Consider the following 26,330-nt stretch of genomic DNA (forward strand, 5'->3'; position numbering starts at 1 on the left):
GAGCTCATGATGTTTGAGGTAACAACGGTTCAATCTACTCCATCCGCCATCTGTGCGCACACACACAGCGGCCCATCTTTGGCCCGTCCTTCTCCCCAAATCTCACTAGATGCATTGACGTCAATTTGTAAAAATAAAAACCAGGGTGGAGCATTTTAATAATGGTGCATTTATAGCACTTTTTATCCAAATATAGATTGTGCATTACATTCGCCCATTCACACACACACATTCACACACTGATGGCAGAGGAAACCATGCAAGGCACCAACCTCATCGGGAGCTATTAGGGGGATCAGCATCCTGCTCAACGACACTTCAACACTAACTCTGGGGGAACCCCTGAGCCACTTAACCACTCAAAGGGATAGTTCACCCATCGATTACTCACCCCATGGAGACCTGAATTCCAGTGGTGGAAAGTAAAGTACTTTTCAATGGTTTGCCTTTATTTTATATTTTTTATGGAGGGACAGACAGTAGGCTGACAGGAAATGGGGAGAGAGATGGGGGGGTGACATGCAGTAAAGGCCGTCGGGATCGGGAGTCGAACCCGCGGCACACTGCCAGACTGGATTACCAGCCAAGGTGCCTGGACCGCTGAGCCACGGCCCAGGCCGTAACTAAGTACTTTTACTTAAGTACTGTACTTAAGTACAATTTTGAGGTATCTGTACTTTACTTGAGTATTTCCAATTTCCAGTACTTGTACTTCTACTCCACTACATCTCAGAGCCACAATTTGTACTTTTACTCCTCTACAATAAAACTTTAGTTACTAGTGAGATTTTAAAACATACAGTAACCACTTCAACCCTATACATTTCAGCCATTTGAAAATATATCTATTTTCAATAGATTTTGTACACATTTTGAACTTGTGAAATGGGACATTCTGCAATATGAGTACTTTTACTTTTAGTAGGCTACTTTAAGTACATTTTGATGCAGATACTTTTTACATTTTCAATTCCGTACTTGTAACGAAGTAGTTCTAAATTGCAGTATTGGTATTTTTACTTAAGTAAAACAATTGAGTACTTTTTCCACCACTGCTGAATTCCCTGGAATAACATATTTTCAGATGGGGGTGGGCGGCCAATTACATACATAGTTTTTGGGGTCTTTGACACCACTGAAACAGAAACATAGGTTTTTCTGAAAACTGATCAGGATTTAGAAGACATTTGTAGAATCGTCCTCAGGTCTAAATAGGTTAACATACAGAATATAGCCACATTTCACCTACTGTGAATACTATATTGGCAATGTCATTGCAGGCAAATCAAACATTTTCTAAAATTACTATTGTTGCTATAGAACTATAGGAAGTCAATCCCCGAACATCTTCCAGGATTGACTGACTATTAGAAACAACTTTATGAAATAAATCCGACTGGACTTCACACTTTGCTGAGTCACAGAGAGGACACACAACAACCCTTTTGACTTGCCGCCTCACCCTGCGTTTCACCCCACCACCAAATCCCCTGGCACGCACCCTCCTCCTGCCATCATCGGCACAATTTTTTGGGGGGAGGGAGGCCATCTTGTTTTTTCATTTGCCTCTCTCTCTCTCTCTCTCTCTCTCTCTCTCTCTCTCTCTCTCTCTCTCTCTCCCTCTTCTTTCTCTCTCTCTCTCTCTCCGTGACATTTGTTCTTGCAGCTGAACATGTGCAAGACAATTTCCCGATTCTTCCAGGGGCTGGACAGCTGCGGCGCAAATTACACTAAAGCCGTTGCCTTTGGGGGGGGGGGGGGGGGGGGGGGGGATTAGGCCGGTTGCAGTGTGTGTCTATGTGTAAGCAAGGTTTTCGGCACTGCCCCCCTCCCCCCATGTTGTTAACCCTGTGCAGAGCGATGTACCACACTTCACTTACACCAGTCGTTGTCTAACTTTTGTACCAGGGACCTTATCTCAAAGAATATTTTATGCCAGGGGGACCTCCATAATTACAGATTTGAGTTAAAACTGCTCAAAAAAGATACATCTATTCAAGCAATCTACAATTCAAAGTTATTTTGAATAGCCAAAGTGGTTAGCACGCACGCACGCACACAGGCATGCACACAGGCAGGCAGGCAGGCACACACGCATGCACACGCACACCCACGCCCACAATTTAATTCAATTCAAAGGGCTTTATTTGCATGAGAAAACATACGTTTGGATTGCCAAAGCAAAAAGTGGAACAATACAGTCAAAACAAAATGTATGTAGGTCTACAATTGAAAGTCAGAATCTCCAATAAATCAATTTCTATAATATTCTATCACACACACACACACACACACACACACACACACACACACACACACACACACACACACACACACACACACACACACACACACACACACACACACACACACACACACACACACACACACACACACACTTTGAGACACAATGACTTCTACACACTAGCCTGGATCTGAAGGAACCAGGCAGCAAAGCTCCAGGCCTCCACTAATGATGTTTCAGACTGGTTGTGTTTGTGTATGTTCCCCGTGCAAATGTTCACAATCTCACTGCTGAGAGATCTCCCAAATCTTTCTCGATGGTTTAAGTGAGCTTCGCCGTGCAAGTTTCAACAAGTCATTAACTGGACTTAACCACACAGTCTTCACAATAGACAAATGGAGTCAAATAATAAGGGCCTGGAACGTCATGACATCATGGCCGAGGTGAAGGACTCAAAATGGCAGCAGGGTGGTCTGTCTGCTGGGTACAGGAGTCGTCCCATGACAGGTTATTTTTATTCATAAATCGGCCATATTTGTAAAGGCAGAGGCTATGGGTATTTGGGGGTCTTTGGTATGGATGTGAGATAATATGGGCTCCATCTTGCACCACACTTATCCCTAAACTTATTTGCCATTTTTTACTATTTTGAAAAACATTTTAAAATAGTTCAACTAGCCGATCTACATCGAGACATTGTGAGCTTGTAGATCGGCTATTTGAACAGTTTTAAAAGATTTTCTAAATTAGTAAAAAAAAAATGGCAAATTAGTTTAAGGATAAGGGTTAAGGGGTGGCGCATGAGATATAGCCCTAGTATGTAACTTTTCTGCAGTGTGGTGGTGTTTACCTGCAGAAACACATGCCCTCTCGTTGTATTTTGGTGTTTTCAACGGTTTGCTTTGGTAGACGGGGATGTTTTTTGGGGCTACCAAAAAGTGGCTAATAACTACTGGCATAGAGGGAAATGATTGGGTAAAATTTGTATTTATTGTTTTGTGCCAGGCAAAGTTACATACTATTCATTAATGGAGAAAGTCATAGTGTCCGGGGATGAGCACACTTTCAAGTATGTCCTTTCAGCTTGGCAGCAGGCGTGGGCCACGGCAACGCCAAGGGGGGATTTGCTTTGGTGAATACCGTGGAGGATGAGAATCATTTTGCCACAGAGAATATATTGATTTCCTGCAGGAAGATGCTAAAACCCTTGAAATCTGCCCCGGGGTAAGCAGACACCGCGCAGCGGAGCGGAGCGGGGGGGGGGGGGGGATTTCTGCGGCACTGAGAGCCTGTTGTGCGTGTTAATAGTCCTCTCAATCTGTAAGATCTCTACATCTTGCCAAGTTTTGAATCTTTTTATTGATGGCTTTCGGTGCACAGAGCAGAGGGAGGTGGATGCTGTGCCCAGTTGGATTAGCGCTATGGGTTTGTCTGATGCTGCATGCTGGGTTTGCCGCGTTCCTAATGACCCCTGGCCAGTGGTGGAAAAAGTACTCGATTTGTTTTACTTAAGTAAAAAACAACAATACTGCAATTTAGAACTACTTCGTTGCAAGTGAAAGTACGGAATTGAAAATGTACTTGAGTAAAAGTACAAAAGTATCGGCATCAAAATGTACTTAAAGTACTAAAAGTAAAAGTACTCATATTGCAAGTTCAAAATGTGTACAAAGCGGCTATTCAAATGGCCGAAATGTATAGGGTTGAAGTGGTTAATGTATGTTTTCTAATTCAAATTAAAATCTACAAAGTAACTAGTAACTAAAGTTTTCAAATGATTGTAGTGGAGTAAAATAAAAAAAATTGGCTCTGAGATGTAGTGGAGTAGAATTAAAAGTACTGGAAACTGGAAATACTCAAGTAAAGTACAAATACCTCAAAATTGTACTTAAGTACAGTACTTAAGTAAAAGTACTTAGTTACTTTCCACCACTGCGCGTTCCTAATGACCCCTGGCCATGGCAGGAGGAGCCCAGCTTGGTGCAGGAGGAGCCAAGCTTGGTGCAGGAGGAGCCAAGCTTGGTGCAGGAGGAGCCAAGCTTGGTGCAGGAGGTCGGAGGAGCCCAGCTTGGTGCAGGAGGAGCCAAGCTTGGTGCAGGAGGAGCCAAGCTTTGTGCAGGAGGAGCCAAGCTTGGTGCAGGAGGAGCCAAGCTTGGTGCAGGAGGAGCCAAGCTTGGTGCAGGAGGAGCCAAGCTTGGTGCAGGGGCTTCTGGGTTGTTCAGATCAGTGTTTCGTCCACTAAAACTAAGACGAAAAATGTTCGTCGACTACCTTTTTTCACAGACGAAAACTAAATGGAAACTGAATGAAGCCATGATGACTATAAAACTGAGACTAAATATGTTGACGATTTCAACATGCGTACCTCAACAACGCGTCGCGCTGCGAGTTGTGAGCTTGTAGATCGGCTATTTTCAGCAAGTGTAAAAACAGTCATTAACACAATCAGTGCCGGAATTCCTTCAAAATAGAAGCTCTGGGGTGCCGGAAAGACATGGCCGCTTTTACTCTGGTTGTTGGGGCCCAGCTTGGTACAGGACAGGAGGTTCTGGGTTCGTTCAGTTCCTCCTCGTTCGCGTTTGCTGCTGTTCCTGCAGTTTCTGCCACATGTTGAATGTGGTCATTATTTGTGTCAATTCAAAATTGTACTTATACAATAAGTATAACGTCTCACCTAGACATGCAGGATCTGACATGAATTTTGACCTGATGGTCAAGATTCAATTTATCCCCTGAGCAAGCATAGGCAGACTTGATTTATTGGTGGTAATGGAGAAGCATTTCAGCAGTTGTGTAGGAAACTGGGTTCAAATCCAGGGTAGAAAAGAGAAAAGTCACATTATAGGCCTTGCTACGTACAAATCGGTACGAAATATCGGCTATCCTAATTGGCACACTCAAGATTACAAATAATTGGTATCAGTCAGGGCCGGATTTAGCCAGCCCCACTCAGGTGGGCAGACAGAATTGTAAGGGGGGGCGACTCCGCTGGCGCGGGTGGGGTGTCAAACCCACATTGGGTGGGCAGGACGCACGTTTGGGTGGGCTATGCCCACCCCTGCCCCCCCCTAGAACCGGCCCTGATCAGTCATCCCTGAAAAACAGTATCCTTTAACTTTGCATCTATGCAAAGGGAGATCCCCAGTGTAACAGATCTTTCACCAAATGATCAGCATCACCATGTGGGACTGACTCATTAGGCTTATTCGCTGCCAAAGCGCAGACGAAGCACACATTTTTTTACCAAGTGGTATAAACACCACATTCACTACTGGTTTTGTCATTCAGAAGGTTCTGACAAAGTCAACAACTATTCGAGCAGTGAAAGCATGACATTGCTTCTGTACGCTCGTTTGGAGCAACGCGTGTGTCTCTCTCTGAGTAAGTTAGGAGGAATCCGATTCCTCTGGTACCTATTGTAAAAAAAAAGCCCCAGAGGTCAGTGCGTCAGAGTGTGGTGGTGGGCTGATGGACACCATGTGCTCTGTGGCCTGACAGAAGGGCAGTAGTGGAAAGTAACTAAGTACTTTTACTTAAGTACTGTACTTAAGTGCAATTTTGAGGTATTTGTACTTTACTTGAGTATTTCTAATTTCCAGTACTTTTACTTCTACTCCACTACATCTCAGAGCCACAATTTGTACTTTTACTCCTCTACAATAAAACTTTAGTTACTAGTGAGATTTTTATTTTTATTAGAAAACATACAGTAACCACTTCAACCCTATACATTTCAGCCATTTGAAAATATATCTATTTTCAATAGATTTTGTACACATTTTGAACTTGTGAAATGGGACATTCTGCAATATGAGTACTTTTACTTTTAGTAGGCTACTTTAAGTACATTTTGATACATCTCATTGGCAAAATGTGTACTTTTACTTCACTACAATTATTTGAAAACTTTAGTTACTAGTTACTTTGGAGATTTTAACTTTGATTAGAAAACATACAGTAACCACTTCAACCCTATACATTTCGGCCATTTGAAAATAGCCGATCTACAAGCTCACAATGCGTCACAACGCGGCGCATTGTGAGCTTGTAGATCTGCTATTTTCAATAGATTTTAAAACACATTTTGAACTTGTGAAATGGGACATTCTGCAATATGAGTACTTTTACTTTTAGTACTTTAAGTACATTTTGACGCCGATACTTTTGTACTTTTACTCAAGTACATTTTCAATTCCGTACTTTTACTTGTAACGAATTACTTCTAAATTGCAGTATTGGTACTTTTACTTAAGTAAAACAATTGGGTACCTTTTCCACCACTGCTCTACAGCAGTGGTTCTCAAACCTTTTCTAAGTCAAGGATCCTCAAGTCAAGGTTTTTTTTTTTGTTGATGGATGATATTTACATTTTCATTTCAAAGCATGGATTTCAAAGCATGCATGGGAAAATGTAGGTTCCCCACAAGGATAATATCTGTCACAAGAAGAGTTTAAAGGCCTTCAATATTCAGGTTTTACGTGATAAGTGATGGTTAGTAAAAACAGAGAGATGTTTTGGGGTGATCGGTGACTGTGTGAGTCCCTTATCACCGCGGCGTGACGTGACGTCATGTAGTTTTCGCCGAGTATGAATAGGCCTTTCCATGGAGTTTGAAGTTCAATATTTCAAATGAATATCAAATCTAAATCAACTGTCTGGCATGCACAGAAACGTCTATAAGTAGACATGAGAATGACCCTAGAAGCGTATTAAAGTGAAATACCCCTTTAATGTACGATATATTGTTAAACAGATACTGTACAAACAAACATACAGCGAACACACACACGCACAGCACAGCACAGCACAGCACAGCACAGCACAGCTGGACTTTCCTCCATCCTCTTAAAACTCCACACGCAGTCGGCTTCCATTTAAAGGTCCACCTCATCTTCACTCAGGCACCTCCAGGTCTACCTGATCCCCATGTGTCATAGTGCCTCACTCGCTGTGCTGCCAACTGATCGCTGGCCAGTAAACTAAGGGCCTCAAATAAAGAGAAGCCTCCCAACAAACCTATGGGTTCCTATGATGAGGTCTGTAAACATAGGGCCCGCCCTGTGTGGCCAATGAATGGCCACCCATAAACCTGTCCGCGTGTCAGTCAGGGGTGCTGCCACTTGCCTCGCGCGTAAAGCTACCAGTTAAAAAAAACGCCTGTTACCTTTTTTCTTTTTTTTTCTCCTTTAGGTTTGCGGTGGTTCTAAACCACACGATAACCCGTCCCTCACTCACAGATGGTTTTTCGCTTCTGAAGTCGAGGCGGTTAACGAATGGATCATCTTGAAACGAGGGCCTCATACAATTGTCCTAAAGCCCAGATGCAGTTTCATTCACCTTTAAATGTACCGAGGGGAGGTGTTAGGTTTCTGCCTTGTAAGAGCCCTGGTTCAAGTACTATCTTTACATGCATCTTCAATGAGGCTTGTAGAAAACTGTTGTTCTCTGGTGTTTAACACACAAGCAACTGGTCCATGGTTATGTGTTGTTTTTGGTTGTTTGAGGGTGTGTGCGATGATGGCTGCAGTGTAGATTCAGTCTATGCACCTCTAGTTTTAGGACGGTATAATCTGGTGCACTTTTTTGTGCATGTGCTTTTAACACCTTTTTCTACTCATTATGCCAATTGATTTCCTCCCGACACGTGTGTGTTGTATCCATACTGAAAAAGAAAGAATAAGTCTGCACACCGTTTTGAAAGCTCCCCCAAAAACTAAATTTTTCCAAGGCAGGGGAAAAAAACCCCACACAAGGTTTCGGCCTGTGTGGCCTTCGTCATGACTCTTTTTGTATCCTATACTGATGCGATTTACATTAAGCAATAACAAAAGCATGGCATACATCACATATATAAAAAGTAGTTATCATGAATCATGCGTAAACTAAGAACGTAACAGTGGAGTATCTATGTAAACTATACATACTATACTATATAATATATTATACTATATACTATAGCACTATAAAGTGCTATGACTACATAAAGTGCAGTTCTAGAGCTGTCTACGTAACAAGCTATAAGTCTGTTTAAAATACTATCTAAGTCTACATAGTGTGCTATCTAAGGGGCTAGGCTAGGGCAAGTGCTACGGGCCATGGTGGAGTCTGAAGAGGTGATTATAATGATTATATCTGGTTTCAGTATTTATTTATTTATGGTGTATTATCTCTATTATTAAGGTTATTGTAGCAGTCCATTTATATTGGGGGGCGGGGCGGGGGTCCCGAGACATTGTCAAAGCATTTCCGGGGGTCCCCGGCCAAAGACGTTGAGAACCCCTGCCCTAGACCATATAGGATTACATGCAATGACTATTACCACCCTCCCCTGAACACGGAATTGTGTTCGTGTATAGCAGTGTTGTTTTTGGCAGCAAATTTCTATTTTAGTTTTAGTCATAGTCTCTTGAATAGTTTTCATTTAGTTTTAGTCACATTTTAGTCACCTGGGATGTTTTAGTGTTAGTCTAGTTTTAGTCGAATGAATCTCATAAGATTTTAGTCGACTAAATCGACAGTTGATTTAGTCTAACAAAATATTTTTAGCAGACCAAGTACAGAGCCAAAAGCCGAGACTCAAAATGTCTGAAAATACACATTATTAATAACTTTAATCTGCAACATATTTTTGATACAGGTTTAATGTTGTTTGTGTTTGCACCGTTTGTTTTACATCACCATTACATCACCTAATCAACATGAGTTAGACTTTAATACTGTATATTAGCGCCCCTCACTTCACACGGGTGTGATTTTTGATATATATGGCTATATATGGTTTGTTTTTCAACGATGTTTGTTTAAGAAAACGCCATAGACAAAAAAGAGAAATCTAATATTTGTTTTGAGGACTTAAACAAACATTAGCACCCGTTGCTTAAACATGTTGTAATTGATGTTGCAAAATGATAAGAGCACCCCTCACTTCACACGGGTGTGATTTTTATACAATATATAGTTGGTCTCCCAGCTAAGAGGTCCTTGGCCTGCCCTGAAAAACATTGAATCCCCCTGACCTGTATAGGGCTATAGCTTTCAACCTCTGGCCCAGCCAGGAGATGTGAGGCTGGCTCTGGCTCTGGGAGGGGGTCTGTGTGTGTGTGGGCTCCTTGAGGGAGTTCCAGGGGCTCCCCAGCTAAATGATAGTTTGGATCCAAATGGACCCTTATGGGTCTGTAACTCTTGAGAGTGTACAAATGGAACTGTTATGTCCCTGACATGAAAAAGTTTGGGAACCACTGTGCTATGGAGAAGTGCTCTGGGAGGGGGTCTGTGCGTGCATGTGTGCTATGTAGCAGTGCTCTGGGAGGGGGGTCTGTGCGTGCATGTGTGCTATGGAGCAGTGCTCTGGGAGTGGGGGTCTGTGCGTGTGTGTGCTATGGAGCAGTGCTCTGGGAGGGGGGTCTGTGCGTGTGTGTGCTATGGAGCAGTGCTCTGGGAGAGGGGTCTGTGCGTGCGTGCTATGGAGGGAGGAGCGTGCCGCAGTAGCTGTGGCGACTGCAGCAGTGACAGCTGCAGGTGCCCACACTGCAGCAGCTTCAGACGGCGCAACAGGCAGAACGGCAACTGTTGGCCTAAAGCCCGGGATAAATAATAAACCAACTGTGAGAGATAAGCACTGTTTCTTCCACAAGAGAACAGAGAGAAAAAGGGCCCAAATGCAGATGGGGGAGGGGAGGGGGGTCACAGGGAACCGAGCAGAAATGCATAACTTCGTGGCATGCATATAGGGTCTTAAACCTTGGCGCTTGTGGTTTGGCAGAGGAGGACGATTAAGGACCCCCTTTTATTTTTTTAATTAAACAGATGTCGCTGCAAATATTTCAACTTCTGAGCAACTCAATATTGGACGGCGGTGATGTAATACATGCGGGGATCAGTAAATAAGCTGGCGAGCACGTGCAAAAGGCACCCCGACCCGGATCGATGTCACAGTCTTCTAAAGGCCTGCGTATACCGACAGGAGACGGTTCTGAGCGGCGGAGTGATGGACCCGATCTGCTCTGAACATCTCCTCGTTAGATACTGTTACAAACTCTGTAAACTATATGCTTTTATTATGAACTCTCTATGCTGTTACAGCTTCTATAGCTGACACAAGCTCTATGTGCCAGGGTTCTTCAATGTTGTTCTGGCCAAGGTCCCCTTAGCTGAGAGAGAGATTGAACAATGCGACACCAACCCGGAACACACCACCGGAACCCAATATTTTTTTGTCCTTGTTTCTAAACCGGATCACATGGCTCCGTTTTAGAATGAATACTAGAAAAAGTGCTCCTCGGAGCACATGCAGGTCTCCACCACCAGGCCAGATCAGGTTATTGTGGCATCCTGCAGGTGGCGCTAGAATAGGCCAATGAGGAAAGGGTGAGAGCCGGAGATGAAGTTCGCACACCATGGTCTTGAGCTGGTGTCCTGGTGGAGACAACCAGGCTTTCCTCCCTGGCGGAGACAACCAGGCTTTCCTCCCTGGCGGAGACAACCAGGCTATCCTCCCTGGTGGAGACAAGCAGGCTTTCCTCCCCGGTGGAGACAAGCAGGCTTTCCTCCCCGGTGGAGACAAGCAGGCTTTCCTCCCTGGTGGAGACAACCAGGCTTTCCTCCCCTGGTGGAGACAAGCAGGCTTTCCTCCCTGGCGGAGACAACCAGGCTATCCTCCCTGGTGGAGACAAGCAGGCTTTCCTCCCCGGTGGAGACAAGCAGGCTTTCCTCCCTGGTGGAGACAAGCAGGCTTTCCTCCCTGGTGGAGACAACCAGGCTTTCCTCCCCGGTGGAGACAACCAGGCTATCCTCCCTGGTGGAGACAAGCAGGCTTTCCTCCCTGGTGGAGACAAGCAGGCTTTCCTCCCTGGTGGAGACAAGCAGGCTTTCCTCCCTGGTGGAGACAAGCAGGCTTTCCTCCCTGGTGGAGACAAGCAGGCTTTCCTCCCTGGTGGAGACAAGCAGGCTATCCTCCCTGGTGGAGACAAGCAGGCTTTCCTCCCCTGGTGGAGACAACCAGGCTTTCCTCCCTGGTGGAGACAAGCAGGCTTTCCTCCCTGGTGGAGACAAGCAGGCTTTCCTCCCTGGTGGAGACAAGCAGGCTTTCCTCCCTGGTGGAGACAACCAGGCTTTCCTCCCCTGGTGGAGACAACCAGGCTTTCCTCCCTGGTGGAGACAACCAGGCTTTCCTCCCTGGTGGAGACAACCAGGCTTTCCTCCCTGGTGGAGACAACCAGGCTTTCTTCCCCGGTGGAGACAACCAGATTTTCTTCCCCGGTGGAGACAACCAGGCTTTCCTCCCCGGTGGAGACAACCAGATTTTCTTCCCTGGTGGAAAGGCATGGTGACGTGAGGTTAGGAGTCCGTGGCCGCCGTGGAACATGGTTTCTTGCAGTGCAGTCAGAATGCCTCTGCTTCCCTCTTCCTGTTACTGAGCCAAAAGGGTGAGGACCTGTCACCTAAACCATTGGGGCCCTTCCCTTCCCATGGCTCCTCTGAAGGGCCCTCTATCTCCTGCTCTGCAATGCCAGGCATTCAGCTCTGTCAGCAGAGAAACCCAAGTTGCTTTTTTTTGCCAACTAAATGTGGGTATAGCATAGCTAGGCCCATTAACTTAAACAAATGCTGGCTTATTTTTAGCGTCTGTAATTACCCTGTCTCAGCATCCGCAGTCCTGGGAAGAAGACCCCCCCCCCCCCCACACACACACACACACACACCACATGTAACTTGAATCTATTTCAAACCAGTAACCGCCTGTTTAAATGTGATGCAGACTCAGCATCCAGGTGATGCTTATAGGGAAGCTTTCCACTAGTGTCAGTGTGATATGTTTTGCAAGTTGTGTGTGTGTGTGTGTGTGTGTGTGTGTGTGTGTGTGTGTGTGTGTGTGTGTGTGTGTGTGTGTGTGCGTGTGCGTGTGTGCGAGTGCACGTGCGTGTCTATGTTTTTATGTGTGTGTGTGTGTGTGTGCGTATGTAACATGCACCTACATAATGCCAGCAACATGAGGGGTCTTAATGAGGATACCATCCGCTCTTCCAGTGACATCAGCGTAAACTGTGAACTGTGAAACTGCATATGGGATCTGCCGTGAAACAAACACTCTCCTCCTGACAGAACCCCAGTGTAGAGGTCCTTCACGGCCACATCTATAACATCTAAATTAAATGAACATATCAATTATTATTCATCATTCGTTTTTTGCGTGAACGAATAATAAGTAGGGGTGCACGATTAGGAAATCATGACCGATATCCGATTATTTGCAGCGTCATTACTGCCGATACCGATTCTGACCGATTCCGATATTATACAGAGGACCACAATGGAAACAAGCCTAGGCCCTAGGGGCTTGGCCCAAAGCCCAAAGACTATTAATAAAGTATTCAATCAATCAATAAATAGCATATACTCTTTTCCAGGTGTCTGTTTTCACAACTGAATGACTACTGAATGACATGAGTACACAAATTAAGTGTAGATTTTATTTTTTATTTTGCTGGTGAAAACCGATTAAATAATCTATATTATTTTGAGACCGTTCCGATACCGATATGGCCGATTCCAATTTCCGATTCTGCTACCGATTAATTGTGCATCACTAATAATAAGAATAGAATTTTACATAGACAGAGCTTTTAAACAGGCGTGTGGAACAAAGTATTGTGTGTAAATGGTGCATTTATATAGCGCCTTTATCCAAGGCGCTTTACATAGATTATTACATTCACCCATTCACACACACATTCATACACCGATGGAGGAGGAAACCATGCAAGGCACCAACCTGCACATTGGGGAGCAATTAGGGGTTCAGAGTCTTGCTCAAGGACACTTCTACACTAACTCTAGGGGAGCCCGGGTTCGAACTGGGAACCTTGCGGTTGCCATCCGGCCACTCTACCCCTGAGCCACCACCGCTGTGTGGGCGACACTTTTTTAAATGGGTTTTGTGTGTTATATGTGTGACTCAGGGAAATAAGGAACCTTATGCAACCAGATTTTCGAACATAAACATCAAATCTGACAACACTCTCATCACTGACAACCTTGATGTGGCCAACTACTTGAATATCTTCTTTACAAACATAGCAACAACTCTGGTTAACAAACTGCCCTCCCACTCTGGGCTCTTTGGTGTAGAGCACATTACAACCTTCTACAAAAACCTAGGTGTTTGTAAAGACGATTTTAAACTAGTTATGGTAACAACTGATGAGGTAATTAAGAAACTGAGTGCCCTCCAACCCCACAAGGCCACAGGCCATGACAACATTCCCTCCAAATTTCTCAGAGACTCAGCCATCTCTATAGCTCCAATCATCACCCACATAGTAAACCTCTCCATCAAACAGGGACAGGTCCCCCAAGATTTCAAACTGGCCAAAGTAACCCCCTTGCACAAGAAAGGGAGTAAATTAGACCCCGGCAACTACCGCCCTATTTCTATTCTTAGTTCCATCTCGAAAGTGATGGAAAAAATAGTCTATGAACAGGTTGAAAAGTATCTTGCCACTAATAAATTATTGTACGAGTTCCAATCTGGCTTCAGAACATCCCACTCCACTGACACATGCCTTCTCTATTTGAGCGACCACATCAAACAAGAGGTGGACGCTGGCAAATACTGCGGCATGGTCATGCTGGACCTCCAAAAGGCTTTTGACACCGTGAACCACTCCATACTGGTTAACAAGCTAAAAGCAATTGGTTTCGATAGCACATCAGTGAGCTGGATGCAATCCTACCTGGAGGGGAGAGAACAGATGGTGGAAGTGAACGGAACACTGTCCCCCCCCCCTCCCAGTGAGCTGTGGCGTTCCACAAGGAAGCATACTAGGGCCTCTACTGTTCCTAATATATGTAAACGACATGACTTCAGCCTGTGACTGCAACTTGTTCCTGTTCGCAGATGACTCAGCACTGCTGGTCTCGGACAGGGACAAACTGCAGGTTGAAAATGCCCTCAGCTCTGAACTCGGTAGAATCTGCACCTGGCTCGCTGATAACAAACTATCTTTACACCTGGGAAAAACTGAATCCATTCTCTTTGGCTCTATTAGTAATCTCAGCAAGGCAAATGGCTTCTTGGTTAGAGTGGGTGACAATGTTATCACACGTAAAGATGAAATTACCTACCTAGGTTCCATCCTGGAGGCTAATCTTTCCGGTGATAAAATGGCCACCAACGTAATCAAAAAAGTCAACCATAGAACAAGATTCCTCTACAGGATCTCCTCACTGGTCAACAAAAACACCTTGAAGACCTTAACAGGAGCCCTTGTACAGGGTTTCTTTGACTATGCATGCACCTCCTGGTACCACAGCACCTCAAAGGCCCTTAAAACCAGGCTCCAGACTTCCCAAAACAAACTGGTCAGGCTCCTACTTGATCTAGCCCCCCGAACCCACCTCACCCCTGCCCACTTCGACAGGCTGGAATGGCTTAGGGTCGACGACAGAGTACAGCATCTTGCAATGGGTCTGGTCCACAAGATTCGATACACCACCAAGATACCCATGTACCTGTCTAGATACTTCCTTAATGTTAACGAAGTCCACACCCACAACACCAGAGGGAGTGCAACGAACCATGTACAACCCAGATTCGGCACAAACAAGGGACTAAATTCTTTTCGCTCCTATGCCACCAAAATGTGGAACGCCCTACCAACTGTCATTAAGACATGCGAATCCCTTGACTCCTTCAAAACCGCTCTCAAAGGGCACCTACGGATGGCTGCAATTCGAAACTGGCCCCCGTAAAATCTGAATCCCCCCCCGCCCCCCCCTTCTTTCCCCTCACTGTATATATTTCTTTTCCCTTTTTACCTCCTTTTTGATGAATTCCTGTTCTGTCTATAGAAGTGTCTATTTGTACGTCTCTAAATGTTTTGATGATTTGAACATGGTGGACCCTGTTGGAAACAAGTGTAATGCTTAATTGGGTCGTCCACTCACAGTTAACAGCCTTTGTATTGAGTTTGTGCTTGAAATGTACTGTAATTCTGCAAACTGTTAATAAATTCTTCAATCAATCAATCAATCAACAGAGTAAGTTGTAAGTGTGACATCTAGTGGCTGAATAACCCAAAATGAATGTGTGTGTGTGTGTGCGTGTGTGTGTGTGCGTGTGCGTGTGTGCGTGTGTGTGTATACCACCGGTTTTATTCCCACGTGGGGCTATTATGTTGAAGTTATGTTGTCAGAACTGAGGTTAGGTTATGTTATGTTATGTTACTTGTTACCATACATTACATTACGCTGTCGGGCGCTCCCAACTAATTTCTTTTTTTTTCTCTTTACGTCTGACTTCGTCCTTCTATTATTATTATTATTATAATTTTTTTTTTTACCTTTATTTAATCAATCGTCTGATGAACATTACAACTGTCTCCACTCTCCACACTAATGGTCAAAAACCTCCTAACTCCACTTGAGCTGTATTTTTGTAAAGTGAAGCACATATTCAAGTATCTTGACAATGTATAAAGATACCATACCAACTTTGATGAGGCCGCATTGTGTTGTTCTACAATCATTTCCTGAAAGGTTTATATTTTGGACATAGTTGGCATACTGTATAATACAATATGCCACAACCCACTCCCCTACACCACCTATACGCCATCCAGCCCTCCCCCCACACCACCCCCACCACCACCATCTCCACATGCCCCACGATGAAAGAGTCCCCTCACTCCCGCATCCACAGCGGGCCACTCGACATTGACATGAACTGTCGGTTCTCCCCGAGGCTGGAGTGTGCCAAGCGACAGCTGCAGAGAGAGCGAGAGAGAGAGAGAGAGAGAGTGGGGCTCAGGGCCTGTACTAGAACCTCTGCCGCCTGCCAGCACGCCCCCTACCCCTATTAGCCTCCCTCCTCCCCAAAAGCCCTCCATGCTATAACCCCTTGACTGTTTGGCCATCATTGCAGCGGGGTCTCTGAGGGCTCTTGGGCCACACGGGGGCCCTGCCTCCTCGTCAATACGACCATTGTTCTCCTCTCCGGGCAGGACTTAATCCCCTCCATATCAGAGGGATGAAGCATCCCCACCATTGGCCCCGCTGGGCGCATGGCGTGTTAACACCAGCAGTTGGGGCTGCAGCGGCGGCAGGAGTGCCTCGTATACCACTGCATGCAGAGTGATGTACTGTGGACGCTGATCGGTGCAGCAGCTGTTTGTTGTGTTCGACACGTAGACAGAGAGGACGAGTATATTCGCTGATACTTTGGAACCAAGAGATTGGGGGGGGTGGGGCGTGAATATTATAATAATGTTCTTTCCAACGTGAGCCACACATTCACATACCGCCACCAGTGGTGCATGGACAACTACAGTAGTTGAGTCAAAGTGTAGCACTATAGCTATACACTCCTGGTCAAATATTACTCCACTACAAAGTGAAAGTTGCTGCTCAGTCCCATTTGTACTTGAGCGAAAGTCCTGGAGTACTTTTTTTTTTAAGAAAATACTTTAACATTTGAAAGTACATTACAACTGCAAATAATAAGGTTAATAAGAATCTCGTGAGGACTTCTAAATAAGTCTGTTAATAGGATGGATTGTTTGTTTGAAGTGGTGCGAACATTTTCTTTTTTAAAGATCTTCACAAATAGTGTCAATAGCAGATCTACAAGCTCACAACACATCGCGACGCGCTGTGAGCTTGTAACTATTTTCACTATTTTTTAAATAGTGCTTACGGTTATTTAAATCATGTATTTTTGTGCTTTTAGGTACCTACTCCCTTGAGCTCCCCTCCTGTAAATGTAGTGGTGTCAAAACTACTAATCAAATGAGTTTGATATGTAGTCCAGTGGTTCCAAAACCTTTTCATGTCAAGGACCCCCACATTGACACTAATTCGCCCACGGACCCCCATTTGAAAATATATGCCAGGGACTCCCATTAGAGAAGATTTTTACGGCTCTAGCAGTGACTACAGTACAGTGTACAGTGCGGCCTCTTCTTTATCTTCTATAGCTGTGGAATTGGACACACAGGAATTCTGTGTCGTAGAACTTTGCGCAAGGGGCCTGCTAAAGCCATCAGGGTTTTGGATGACCACGCTTGCGTAAGTGTGGCGACTCTCTGAAAGTGATAGTTATTTACCGAAAGGGAGAGGCGTTGGCATTGTGTCAGAGGTGTTATGTAATTGGCATGTTGCTATGGACACCGTGTGACCTTCGACCCCGAGGTGGGTGTTTTTGTGTGCTGTATACTGTCAGTCAGAGGGTCTCATCAGGGGAAGCACGATGACCGGACGGCTTAAAGTCACAAGTGTCACGCAACACATGTCACATGCCGTACGTGACCCGGTAATGTACAACATACTACAGGACTGCCATTAAGAGCAGTGGTTCCTGAACTATTTCCCCAGATGATTAGCTCAATGTTCAACACCGTTTCCTCACTCAACAGTAAACAAACCAACATGCAGTAGCCTATAAGTGTATACAGGGTGTCTGCACATTTCCAAAGTTACAATTTCATGACTTTTAAACCTTTCTAATACCACATTGGCCAAATTGTCAAATAGTACGTAAGAAAGTGGCAAATATTGTGAAAATAGCCGATCTCCAAATTCACAATATTTATAAACCTCCATGTTCCACTGTTTTTGCATGAATATATTCTAATTGATCACACTACGGCGTCACACAAAAGTATCAAAAGCAGCAGCTCTGCAAGCTGAATGCGAATCGGCACATTTTCAGTTTGTAGATCTGCTACTTTTGCTGTTTTTGAATTGAAACCGTTTTGGGGCATAGATGATACTATACAGTAAAAAAAATTTATAAAACATGTTATCTGTTTGTAGCTGTGAGAGTGTAGCCATAAAATGTATTTTTAAACTAGCTCATCTACAAGCTCACAGCGCGTCCTCATCGTGTAGCTTGTTGTCACCATGCGTCGCTGTAGGGCTTAATAGGGCTTAAGATAAGTTAACACTGTGTGTACATACCGACAGTGGTGGATATATTAGTAACACAACATTTACACAAGTACTCTACCTAAGTACAATTTTGAGGTGTTTTTTACTTTACCGGAGTATTTCCATTTTTTACTTCTACACCACTACAGTTGCTAGTTACTTGAACACTTGTGAAATGGGACATTCTGTAAATGAATACTTATATTTGTGGTATTATGCCAATATTTTTGGTATTATGCCAATTATTTAGTATTATGCCAATACTTTTGTACTTTAAATTAACATTTCTACATGATCCTAGTAGATTGGTACTTTTACTTCAGTAAAAAGCCCAGCATCTACGGTAGTGGTTCTCAAAGTGGGGTCTCTCTGAATTATGGCGGTCTGTCCGTGGCCTAATTCAGTATGCATACAAAACTGTGAGGGTCCTTGAAATTAAAACATTAATAAAATCACAGAGCTGTAATGCCGCCTAGACAGCGTTCAGGTTCAACTCCCGATCCCGACACGCTTTGCTGCGTGTCATTCCCCATCTCACTCTCCCCATTTCCTGTACTACTGTACAGTTGGGTGCCACCGATATTGTCCCTTATCATTTGACCCATTTAGGCCCGACCTCAAAAATTTAAAAAATCCTTCTAAATCCTCCAGTTTTCTGAAATAAATATTTTCACGATTTTTCAAAAATAGCAGACCTACAAGCTCGTAGCGCGCCACTCGGTGGCGCGCTATGAGCTTGTAGATCTGCTATTTTTCAATAGCTAAATTATAACATGTTTAAAACACCAAAAGGGGTTCCCGCCCAAAATGGGTTAACTGTCCTTTTGCGCAGATCACGCAAACCTCAGCAAAAAGAAAAGGACAATATCGATGGCCTCCTATACTGTATCTATCAATAAAGGCAGAAAAAAGCCCCCAAAAATATCTGACCTACTCAGCATACTGTGCATTTTATGCGTAGTACTAGGTGCACTAGGGTCTACAATACTGCATATCAAATAGCATGAATCTAATGATAAAAATCACACCCGTGTGACTGTGAAATGAGGGTCAATCAATTTATGTTAGCGGACATTTGATATTGCTACATAAGGTACATAAGGTGGTCCCTTATTGGCCAAGCGCTCCCACCAACATGTGATTGGTTAGCTGATTTGCTCGTTTACATATGACGTACATTTTCCCTTCGATGTCAATGGCATTTAATGTTTTGATGTTTAATTTACGTCATATTTAGTGGAATTCTGACGTAATTTCTCCGTTCCATTCATTGTCAATGGGAATGTAATGTTTGTGTAGGACAAAGTAGGTGGACAGACACCAAAAGCTGGATATAGGAGGGGCTAGCGCCCCTCAAAAAAATCTGGATTGCACAAGAAATGTGACGCTGATTGCTGAAGTTTGAGTTTATAGCTGCAGACAGACTGACAGACACAAAGACACACCACAATTGTGGGGATATAATTATTATACAATGCATACAAAATACACCTATATAATGTACATATACGCACTAGGACAGTGGTTCTCAAACGTTTTCATGTCAAGGACCCCCAAATTGACATGTGATTTGGCCACGAAGCTCCATCTGAAAAGGCCCCTGGGGGCCCCGGTGAACGGTCCCCACTTTGAGAACCAATGCACTAGGTCCTAGTCCTAGTGACTATAGAGCGTCGCAGTCCCACCCCCTTTCATGACGACGCCAGGCCCAGGAAATAATTCCCAATGCATTTTCCCCATAGACATTTCAAAACGTATTTATTTAAAGACCTTATAAGCGTCGTACAAACCCAACTCGAGTTGTGACAAATCATGACAACAAACTTTTTTATTTTGGACCAAACAAATAAGAAAAACAACAAAAAAAGTGTTGCAACCTGCCGTTTTCTTCTTCTTTCTAATTGTTTGTTCGGCCCGAAAAATGGTGTTTGTTGTCATGATTTGTCACAACTCGAGTTGGCTTTGTACGAGGCTTAAAAGGTCTTTAAATAAATACTTTTTGAAATGTCTGAGGAAAATGAACGGGGAATCATTTCCTGGGCCCTGGTAGGGGGCGGGACTGCAACCCTCTATAGGACACTAAGGACAGTAGGACACCAGTGTTGTTTTTGACAGCAAATAGTCAAATAGGCAAATAGTCTCTTGAATAGTTTTCATTTTGTTTTAGTCACATTTTAGTCACCTGGAATGTCTTAGTGTCTAGTTTTAGTCGACTAAATATCATAAGATTTTAGTCAACTAAATCTACAGTTGATTTAGTCGACTAAAATACATTTTGGAGGGCCTTGGTGCCGTCGTAATGACACTTGCTGAAAATAGCCGATCTAAAAGCTCACAAGTTGCGACATGTTGTGAGCTTGTAGATCTGCTATTTTCAGCATGCAACTAAGCGTAAAATGACTTATACTGGATATCTTGTCCACTAGCCCCCTTCCTAGAATTTGAGTCTAGTTTTTATTTGTTGACGAAAAAATGTCAGTATATTTAGTCTTAGTTTTAGTCATCATAGTTTCCATTTTAGTCGACGAAAACAACACTGCATAGGACACACAACAACAATTATGTGTATTCTACTGCGTTTCCTACAAACCTTCAAAGCTGTGATTGTCATGTTTCAACTTGTTGCAGTGGAACAGCTCTCTGGTTTCTGATGCCCTGAAGAAACACTCGATGTCAGACGTACTACTAAGGTGTTTGCGACTCATATACCAACTGCTACCCGACTTCCCAAGTGTGTGTTTCTGTGTACGCAAAGCTCCATAACGGTGTGTGATTTACTCTGTCATATAGTAGCGCACGGTGGTCAGAGAGCAGCATGGATCTGGTTGCTGCATACTTGACAAACTACCAAACCTGACACTGCAGGAGGCCGTAGGAGTTACAACAGCACTGGTTAGTAGTTACCACATCAGATTCCCCCCAAGCATCTTGTGGACTACAGATGGAAATGTACTATACTACAGTAACTAGTTTGATTCTGGTTGAACCCATTTAGACCTGAGGTCAATTCTACAATGATGTCTTCTAAAAACCTCATGTTTCTATGTCAGTCGTTCCCAAACATTTTCATGTCAAGAATCCCCAACAATATATGTAATTGGCCGCCGACCCCCCATCTGAAAATATGTTGTTCCAGGGACCCCCCACGAGAAGCAAAGATTTTAGTTAAAAACGTTCGCTCTGAAAGAATATATATTCAAAGATTTGTGCCACATTTTCACGATATTTCAAAAATGGTAGACCTACAGTACATGCTTGTAGTGCTGTGCTATGAGCTTGTAGATCTGCTATTTTTCAATAGCTAAAACATAGCTTAAAACACCAAAAGGGGTTTCCGCCCAAAATAAAATAAAAATAAAACCAATACAGTTTAGTTTAGTTTGAATTAACTTGAACTGATTTAGCTAAAATGGCTTTAATTCCGTTTCTTTTTTTAGTTGCTATGGCGGCGACAGTGGCAGGGTATGGGGTGGTCGTCTTGGAATCCGAAGGTTCCAGGTTCGATCCCCGGTTGGTCCTGGCAAGACAACTGGACCCCTAAATGCTCCCTGTGAGCAGGTTGGTGTCTTTCATGGGTTCCTATCGGTGGTGTAGAATGGATGGATGTGTGTGTGTGTGTGTGTGTGTGTGTGAATTGGTGGATGTATGCGCTCGAGAAAAGTGCTATATATATATATGCAGTATTTATCTTTACCGAATGTTACTTTGGTTATCAGTTATTCTGTTTATTTTTTTACGGCCCCTATAGTTCTTTGTGTGTTTGATGATCCACCTTTAAGTGTGGAACATAGCAGTCTTGTGCTTCATTTTGTTGGTGGTGTCAGACAGCAGTTGCAATCTTCCACTCACAACAACAGAGGGCGCTCTTGACTCATTGATCCATCTACTACTTGTGTTGGGTTCACCCCTTTTAGAGCAGGGGATCTCAACCATGTTGTCTCGAAATTATTTTGGGGGGCGTCCCCAAATTATTTAAAAAAGAATAGCTGGAAAATGGAAATTTACATAGTACAGTGCATGCATACACTTTCCTTAATGATTATATCTGGTTTCAGTATTTATTTATGATGTATTTTCTCTATTATTAAGGTTATTGTAGCGGTAAATTTGTAATGGTGATGGGGAGGGGGGCGGGGCGGGGGTCGCGAGACATGGCCAAAGCATTTTCGGGGGTCCCCAGCCAAAAACGTTGAGAACCCCTGCCTTTCTAAGGCAGTAGTTCCCAAAGTGGGGTCCGGGGACCCCCAGGGGTCCTTGAGGGAGTTCCAGGGGGTCCCCAGCTAAATGATAGTTTGGAACCAAATGGACCCTTATGGGTCTGTAACTCTGAGGCCTAGTTCACACCTACACAACAAATGTTCGGTCCGTGTGTGATGCCTGATTGCTTTTTGAGTGCTGCTCCAATTCATTTTCAATGGGAGTCACATGGTTTGACCAAACATTTTTGTTTGATGAGGGGGGAGCAATCATTAATCAGCGATCAAACATGAATGTTTGATCAAACCATGTGACTCCCATTGGAAAAGCATTGTGGTGGCCCAAAAAAACAAAAAAACGACCAAACATTGCTTGATTGGTGTTTGGTACGTGTGAATGAGGCCTAAGGCCTCATTCACACGTACCAAACACCACAATGCTTTTCCAATGGGAGTCACATGGTTTGATCAAACATTTGTGTTTGATCGCTGATTAATGATTGCTCCCCCCTCATCAAACAAAAATGTTTGGTCAAACCATGTGACTCCCATTGAAAATGAATTGGAGCAGCAATCAAAAAGCAATCAGGCATCACACACGGACCAAACATTTGTTGTGTAGGTGTGAACTAGGCCTGAGGCCGCATTCACACGTACCAAACACCAATCAAGCAATGTTTGGTCGTTTTTTTGTTTTTTTGGGCCACCACAATGCTTTTCCAATGGGAGTCACATGGTTTGATCAAACATTTGTGTTTGATCGCTGATTGCTGATTGCTCCCCCCTCATCAAACAAAAATGTTTGGTCAAACCATGTGACTCCCATTGAAAATGAATTGGAGCAGCAATCAAACAGCAATCAGACATCACACACGGACCGAACATTTGTTGTGTAGGTGTGAACTAGGCCTGAGAGTGTACAAATGGAACCAAATGAACCTTAACGGGTCCATTTGGTTCCATTTGTATGTGTGTTGATGTTGTATTTGAGCCAAAGGCTCCATTTGCAGGATCGCTTAAATCAAAATAGATTGGCATCAAATCAAATCCCTCTTCTTTTTCTGACTGCAATGGAGGTGGAATGAGCAGCCGGATGGCAGATGATCGAGTGATGGCAGCTTATAGTCTTATAATTAGGTGGTTAACGATTAGATTTAGTTGTGGCTCTAAATTACTCTGAAGCCGGTGTTATAGACACCAACACCGGCACAAATATTAGCATTAAGCTACAGTATAAATGCAGTGCATGTACGGTACCAACATAATGCATGTCTATACCAAGTGTCTACATGGACTGGCTCTGATGTATATTGATTGCAATGTTGATTAAAATGCACTGTCCCGGAAATAATTATATTCAGTATAGTAAATGAATGCACTTTTGGACCACAGGACCACAATTGGAAACAAGCCCCTAGGGCTTTTTTTGAGCGGCACTAACCACTCCAACACGTGACTTTGTGTGTCTGTATCATGTATGTCTATTTGGTCGGTATAGCAGCACGGTTACATGTGGTTACCGTCATGTGAGATCATGTGGGTCTATACGTAAAAATAAAAGGCACCGCTCACTTCACAAGTTCACATGGATGTCATGTGATGTCATGTGATGTCTTTGTTATAACAATCATTGTAAACTGCACCTCTGTATAAATGTAAAAATGTTAATAAAGTATTCAGTCAATTAGTCAAATGGAAATGGGTGCCTGTACAGTATAGCCTTGTGTGTACTGTATGAACCGACTTGTGTGTGTGCGTGCGTGCGTGTGTGCACACATCGGCGTGAATGTGTATCAGTTTATGTACATTAAACACACATTCGCCCCAATGCCTTGCTGCTCAAGTTCAACGGCGTGCTTTTGTTTGGGGTCTGTGGTATAGTACTGGGAGCACCACCAGGTCCACTAGATGTCTCTCCTATACCCTGTGTGGCCTTTTATGTGACTAGCGCTGATTGGATGGACATGAGCCTGTCTTCAGAAATCACTATAATCCTCTTAGGTAAAACAGGCAGACCCCCTCGTCCAATCCGAAGCCTCAATCCCTCCCCTTCTGTCTCTCTCTCTGCTCTCCTGCCCTGCATTCATTCCCTCCCTCCCTCCCGTACCCATCACCTCTCCCCAACCCCTCTCGTCTACTCTCCTCCACTCCGGGGTGGGAGGGGACTTTAATCCAAGTAGATTACGTTTGTAAATTGGGCGACAGTAGAGGCGAGCGGTTGCGGCTCCGCAAATCAATGGCATAGCCTCTGTCATCCACCTTTTGGGTTTTTCCCCCCCTCCCCAGGATATGTGGACTATCCTATTAGTCATGACAGTGCATGTGTCTTTGTGTCTGTGAGGAATGTGACCTGGTCACCGGTTCTGGGCTTATAGTTGGGCGACCAGGAGGACTCTGCGTTGCCGGTTGCTGCCGAGGAAGACAACTCACCTGGCTATCCACTTCTGCTCATCTCGTTCCTGGATTATTATATTTTTTTCTTTTTTTTTGCTGAAGCCTGAAATGTACCTTTTAGATTTCAGAGCGTTCGGTTCTTTCTGGAAATCTATACAATGTTAGGAGTGTTTTCAACAGTCAAGATGAAGCTACTTCTTAATTTGAGTAGATGAAAGTAAAGAACGAAGTAAAGGGGAATGGTGAAAGCATGATGGGGTTTTACAGATGCAACTGAGAGTGTTCAGGGTCACTCGTCCAAAATGACAACCGGTGTAAAAACTCTCACCGTTTTTCAGCCAACATGAAAAAACTGTTACCCTCAAACACTTGGGATATTCTTGAACTCCTCCTTTAACGCCAAGCCTGCAGTTCTACCGAGTTCTACTGTTTTTTTTATCACCAGAGTGGACCTGGAACCGGCATCTGGTGATGTCCCCTGTTGGAGTAAGTGTCAGGATGGAAGGCAGGAACCCAGGATCAGGAATGCAAGGCCTGTGGATTCTGGGACTCTGCTGTACATTATGGATCACGGCCAATGCTCAGATGAAGATTCCACCAGAGACGTGAGTTTATATATTATATACTCTGTTCCCGACTACTAAACGCCAGGGATCGCAGATACGATCTAGTTTGTTTCTGGGATTTTGAATTATTAGTTTTTTCTTTCCGCTGATTAGACGGATGCTTTAGGGCCAACATGTCGGTGGACACATGGAGCCGTTTGTGGAGGGATCTCTTATTTAGGCCTGACGTCAACATTTAAAAAATGCCTTCTAAATCCTGACAGTTTTCTGAAAAACCCATGTTTCTATATGTCAGTGGTTCTCAAACATATTCATGTCAAGGACCCCAAATATATATGACATTGGCCGCCGACCCCCATCTGAAAATATGTTGTTATTTAATGATGAGATAATCAATAACTCAGTTAATGTTAATGTTTGCCACTCTCATCGTGGTGGTGTTTAAATCCTCTGCAAAGAACAGGCTTTATGGATTGAAGACATTGTTGCATATAGTAAATTATGGTATTTCACATAAATCCATCAGCAACAACACGTATTGTATGTATTTATTTTTCTTGTTATACATCAACATACACTTATACATTACATTATAAATTATATCTCAAGACATCATAATCTGTCAGCGACAAATTGAATGCGACTAGTTAGCTTAAAAATCACTTAGTGTGACACCGTCATAATTTAGGCTTATCAATGACTGTCGGAGGTCTTGACTTGTTGAGTGGACAGATCAGGCACTTTCTATTGCCTATTGATGTTTTATTTTTATTTGTATCAGTGGCCCTCATAGTGGGGTCCAGGGATCATCAGGGTTCCTTGAGGGGGTTCCAAAAGGACCCTTACAGGTCTGTTACTCTGAAAGATGTCATGAACTGGTACTAATAGTTTAGCCTATAGTCACCTTCCTAAAATAATGGCCTAATGCCAAGTCATTTTTCTTTTGCCTAAATCAGTTATTCATGACTCTGGCCACCTCTGGTAAAATCGCCTATAATCTCCTT

General features: G+C 43.7%; 1 protein-coding gene across 1 annotated transcript in view; it reads left to right on the forward strand.

Annotated features, from left to right (window-relative positions):
- Positions 1–2,679: 2,679 nt before the first annotated feature.
- Positions 2,680–26,330, forward strand: part of LOC306923876 (uncharacterized protein) — a gene marked incomplete at its 5' end in the record, with an annotated part of 44,802 nt that continues 21,151 nt past the window's right edge. Inside the window, 4 exons of the mRNA XM_079502220.1 lie at positions 2,680–2,688; positions 4,211–4,442; positions 10,654–11,205; positions 25,206–25,365. Of these exons, the coding sequence (XP_079358346.1) occupies positions 2,680–2,688; positions 4,211–4,442; positions 10,654–11,205; positions 25,206–25,365 (953 nt within the window). The remainder of the gene's footprint in view (positions 2,689–4,210; positions 4,443–10,653; positions 11,206–25,205; positions 25,366–26,330) is intronic.

The sequence above is a fragment of the Electrona antarctica genome (genome assembly GCF_951216825.1).
Source record: "Electrona antarctica genome assembly, chromosome: 5".
NCBI lineage: Eukaryota > Metazoa > Chordata > Actinopteri > Myctophiformes > Myctophidae > Electrona > Electrona antarctica.